Raw genomic sequence first — 5,531 nt, 5'->3', positions numbered from 1 at the left:
CCAACGCCAGACCCACACCGCGCAGCCAAGACTAGTAGTAGTGGTTCTGGACCTGCCTCTGCTTCGTTTTGTAGGATTCATTCAGTTATCTAGTCAGGATAACTCAGATGATGACCTCAACATCAGTCCAGTTTTCATTATGAAACATCAGTTTAAGCCATCCTTTTACAGAGTTTACACAGTTTACAGAGTTACAGCTCAATGAAACACTTGATTTTACCGTGAATGACGTTAACCGTAAACTCAGTATTGTGATTGTGCTCGTGTTGAAGGACGAGGAGCAGCCCAGAGTTTTTGAGATGCCGAGATCCTGGGTCAGTTACATCAATATCTCGAAAAAAGGTACAGTAACTCCACAGGAGCACGATTTATCTGATGGTGAGAGCCTGTACACTCTTTATGTTCAAGATCTAATTAGTGTTTTATATTCAGTCTGTAAAGATGAAGGAATCATTTCTTCAGGATCAGAGCACAAAAACTGACAAAACATTAAAGCATCCAGACAAAAACATAAAACAACTTAACGGAACAGTTCACATCAAAATCAAAAAAATAGATTTTTCCTCTCACCTGTAGTGCGATTTGTCCGTCTGGAAAGAAAATAGTTCTTAAATGAAACTGCTCACAACAACGTCTGTGGATCATCTTGAGTAATCAGGTCATGATTTCTGGAAAGAGACATTGCTGTTGAGTATTTGAAATGTTGTTTTTCTTTGGCGCTTTGAGCTCAATCTGGTTCCATTGTACTGGAGAGAAGGCAGACATCTCTACGGCCGATAGAAAAACCTCCACAAACAGCCGCCTCTCTTTTCTTATTCAGACCTGGAGAATCGCTGGCTGGGGGGACAGAAGGTGACCTGCTACAGAAAAGCAAAGCTGGAGAGGTTTGCACCATACCTGAAGTCAGACGGCCTGGTCACACGACTGACTGCATACAAAGACCTGGACTGTGAGACAAACAGGCTTTTAGGGCATTTTTACTAACAGCAGAGCGCTAAACGTGCTAATTTATGTGTTTTGAATTTGTGCATAACATGAAGTGTGTGTGTGTGTGTGTGTGTGTTGAAGGCACTGAGGTCGTCACGGTGAAGGAACGGTATCAACACAGAAAGGACCACCTGGAGGAGAGGGAGGTCAACAAGGTCGACAACTTCACCATAGAGCGCTTCAAACGTGGACGAAGTTTCCACCTTCTATGTAAATCTGCTTTCTGCCGCCGTCCAGTTAAAACCTCACATCACCTAAGACTTGTTTTATGAAGGATCAAATCTCATCCCTTTCCTCCTATCGTTATTTCTTCTTCCACCCTTCTTACTTATGAATCTTGTACACGTGGTAAAAAGCACATCACACTTCAAACTAATAATTCTAAGCAGGTTTTGTAGTTTTAGAAAATCTTGTAATATAAAAAATCATTGTCTCATTGTAGGTAATCAACTGAGAAAGTTTTGTTGGTGATATCTATTAGTTAAGAAAATGTGTTCCAGTTCACAGGTACATATCCTGGAGCATTGACACTGAGCGCGAGATGGCGTTCAACAGTGCTCGTGCTGATAATCTGGTGCGGCGGATGGAGTTACCGGATGAAATGACGGAGATCTTTGAGGGCCGGGAGGACTTCCTCTACTACCGGCACACCGTCTTCAGTCGACACATCCGGTTTTCAGTCTTTAATCCGGATCTCCGACCAGCACAGGTCTGTCTGTCAGTACTTTCTGACTTTCTGTCTGTGGCTCTCAGCTTCAAGCCCATTGGTTCCTACTAAAGACACAAATCTTTAAAAACACCTCTTAAATATATAGTTTGACTTTTTAAAGGCTCAGTAATTTGCTGAAACAGCTGCTCACTGTAGTTCTTATCTACTACAGAGTATTAGGGCAAGACTAAGAGAAAAAAATATTTTATTGTTTTGGGAAAATTACGAGAATAAAGTCGTAATATCAGAGAATAAAGTCATAATATTATGAGAATAAAGTCTTAATGTTACGAGAATAAATTAAACAGTTTTGCTGGCTCAGCCAACAGGCTGACAGTTATCATAAAATTACTACTTTATTCTCGTAATATTATGACTTTATTCTGTTTTTTATTTGTTCTAATATAAATTTAATGATCTTTTTCTGTGTGTGACACTGCAAAAAATGTCCTTGATCCTTGACAGCATGAATACAGTCTTACAAAGACTTAATGCCAGGATCACACATCACATGGACTTGAAGTACTTCACCGCAGTGTTACTTAACTCGTAAATATGTGAGGCTGTAGATGTAAACAGTAAGTCTGAAGTCTGTTGTAAACTTAATCAGCAGCCAGTGGACTTTAAGGCTGAGAGGAGGCTTTGTTGCTTAGAGTGAGCCCCACTAACACAGAGGATGTTCTTCATATTGTGTTCATGCTTATGTGCATTTGTGTGTGCCAACAGAAAGTGGTGGAGCGTTTCCACAGGAACAGATCCAAACCGGCCAGCGAAGACGTGGCCGAGCGAGTGTTCCTAATAACCCAAAGACGGATAGAGGTGACCTATCACTTAGAGGATCACAGATTTATCCCTTCAAGGAGGAGCTTCATCAAACCAGAAGAGTCAACGGAACAAAAGAAGGCAGAGGATTTCACACCGGACATGGTCTCCAGCTTCCAGGTGCGGACAACAAGTAGTTTTCACAGACTTTCAAAGTAAAAGTCTGGGATCATACGCTCTGATAACAACATTTGTGCATCTGTTTGTGTGTGTGGGTTCAGGTGGATCCATCTGAGAAGCCTCTAAGCACCCTGACTCTGTGTGAGATGCTGGTGGTCCTGATGAAGGATGAAGAGAAGGTGCTTCTCCAAATCGAAGATTCTAAGATGGAGGTAACATGTTTCCCTCAGTGTCACCTGGAATATCAGTGTAGCTGTGTCCCATTTCAGAGGTCTGATCCTCTGTTTCAGGGATCTTTATTTGTCCAAGGGCCACAATTTATCTGAGCAGACACTGAGGGCTGGACTTACAGACAACATTTGCATATTCATAGATTCTGCAAAGAAGGAGTAGATGACTTTATAAGGCTTTTAATGTGGAAACAGACACATATCATTGATCCAGTCAGACTATCTGTATATTTGTTAATACATGTCAGGAGGGGATCTTTAACTAAAGAATTCTCTCTATGCACCATTATCAACACCTGGTTAATACTACAGGTCCCAGAATACTTATGGCAGCTAAACAAACTATTATCGTTTAAATAAAGAAGTCAGGCAACAGTTTTCCTTTTCCCATTTTTCTGTGAGTAACCGTGATCTGATTTTGGAGGAACACGGTGAAAGGAGTTAATTACCTCGCTGAGAGGTTGGAGGTGTACAGCCTGCTGCTCTTCCTCTAACACTGACCAGTACTTCATACATCAGACAGAGACGCATCGCTGACGTGCGACCGCTTCAAACACACCTGGGCAAAGAGTGCTGGGCTGTGAACGTAACTGCTAGCTGGCCTATTTATTGGCACATTAAACGGCATCACAGTCACCAGAGAGATTCACCGATTAGTATTTGAATTATAGGGTGACCTTGAATTACTAATTAATTATTTAACTCTCATTTGCCTTTGTCATTATCGCACCGTTCCTATCACCGGCATCAGAACAGGAAGTGGTAAAGTAAAGCCCGCCTCTCGATTTAATTGAAAGACAATATTTGAACTTGGAAAGTGTCTTTTACAGTCTGACCTCCACCCACTCCACTGGTCTGTGACACCACTCTTTACTCACTTGCTGGTTCCCAAATGTCCCCTGATATAGACATTGCCAGCTCCTTAAGTCAAACATTTCCCCGTTCATCCCCAGTAAGGTCCCCATGAACAGCTCCACGATACTTGAGTTTATTTTCTAAGTTAGTACGTTGAGGATTTGCTACTTAAGTTAAGGATACTTCTTCTGCCACTTATGTGCGAGTAGGTGAAAGACATTCTGGCATGCAGAAAGCAGGAGGAGGAAGACATTCAGCTACACTTCTCACCATGGACGACAACAGGAGCTGCCAGGGCCCGCAGTCAAAGACAGGAAATGGTGGGACACACACACACACAACCACACATGCATACTAAAACAATACATGGGACCCAGTTGTGTTGGAGGGTTGTCCGTTGCATGAAACCAATCAGATTCCCAATTTGACATCCAGTATATCAACAGTTAGCTGCCTTCCTATAAATAAAAATCATGTAATCCATTCAATGTAATTCAGTTTAAACAGTCACGAAACAGTCCGTCCGTGATGTCTCGCCGTATCTGTGCTGTTGCAGGAGCGTCTGGCTGTGGAGGAGCAGAAGTGGCTGCAGGAGAAGGAGAAGGACATCCTGGCTCCCCTCCTGATCCGGCTGGACAACACAGAGACTCTGAGAGCCGAAGACGCCAGGCAGATCTACCAGGACTGTTTGGCCGAGTTCAAAGAGAGACTGGTGGAGCAGGCCAACCTCATTCAGGAACGCTACGAAAAGGTACAGCACAAGTTAACTCATGATGAATGTTACGGCTCGACTCCACTCGCTCTTTGGGTTTGCCATTGTGGATACTACCTGGTGCTGTTTGTGGTACCACCTCGGTCGAGCGAGCTGATACTAAAAGGTGAAGGGAAAACACAGCAGACCACTAAACAAACCGATAGTGACAACAACTTTTTGGGGGGAAAAGGAAAGAAAGAAGTTGTCAATCTGGTAGTACATGTACAATGTAGGTTATAATTTGTGAATGAATAAAGGCTGCAGCTTCTCACGACGGAAGTGAAGCTCTCGTATTGTTTTCCAACCGCATCGCTATGACGATCAGCTCCGCCTACGTAGAGGAGGTACCATCCAAAGTACTACGGGGTTCCCACTCGTCCAGAAAAGGCTGGAAATTTAGAGACTAGTTTTCCAGTCATGGAAACACCAGGAAATTGATTAAAATGATCAAATATTCTGGAAATATTCTCTGTTGTCCTGGAGTTTTGTATTTTAGCTTCTCACTCAAAGATTTAATTTAATCTCCATACATACAGCTTATTAATGATCAAATGTCTTGTTGCTGTGAGTTATAAATACATGCACACTGATGTTAATTGTACGTGTAATAAACAATTTAACTTTCTGGAAAATAAATTCTACTAGATTTGAACTGTTATTTATGGGATGTAACCAAATTTATGTAGTCAATTTGCCCCAAAATCGCAGCTTATATGTCCATTTGTAAGCAAGTGCTGTCCTGTACTGTCAAGTAAAACAACCAAACAAAGAGTGGGAGCTCTGAACTATCTACAGTGGAACACAAAGTCGAGTGTCGTAGTGTAAATACGGCATTAGAGACACTACAACTCTGCTGTTTTTTGTGTGCACGCTAACATGTTGACAACAATCGGTGTTTAGGAGACTCAGGAGCTGCAGCAGAAACAGCAGTGGTACCAGCAGAACCAGCTCAACATGACGGGGAAGCAGGAGGATGAGTACCAGACCTACTGCGCCGAGAAAACACTGCAAATACACATCGCCAAGAAACGGCTCATCATGTACGTACTCACAC

General features: G+C 42.5%; 1 protein-coding gene across 1 annotated transcript in view; it reads left to right on the top strand.

The window, feature by feature from the left end:
- ccdc135 (coiled-coil domain containing 135) overlaps positions 1 to 5,531 on the top strand; it is a gene marked incomplete at its 5' end in the record, with an annotated part of 9,550 nt that overhangs the window by 3,218 nt on the left and 801 nt on the right. The window contains 9 exon segments of the mRNA XM_035657025.1: positions 273 to 342; positions 821 to 949; positions 1,069 to 1,197; positions 1,488 to 1,696; positions 2,423 to 2,638; positions 2,740 to 2,850; positions 3,933 to 4,043; positions 4,280 to 4,474; positions 5,378 to 5,517. Of these exon segments, the coding sequence (XP_035512918.1) occupies positions 273 to 342; positions 821 to 949; positions 1,069 to 1,197; positions 1,488 to 1,696; positions 2,423 to 2,638; positions 2,740 to 2,850; positions 3,933 to 4,043; positions 4,280 to 4,474; positions 5,378 to 5,517 (1,310 nt within the window).

The sequence above is a fragment of the Morone saxatilis genome, unplaced genomic scaffold, assembly GCF_004916995.1.
Source record: "Morone saxatilis isolate NCDOM2014 unplaced genomic scaffold, NCSU_SB_2.0 Contig15, whole genome shotgun sequence".
In the NCBI taxonomy this organism is placed as follows: Eukaryota; Metazoa; Chordata; class Actinopteri; family Moronidae; genus Morone; species Morone saxatilis.
Note: the sequence above shows the minus strand (reverse complement) of the source record. Positions and strands in the feature narration are given on the sequence as shown.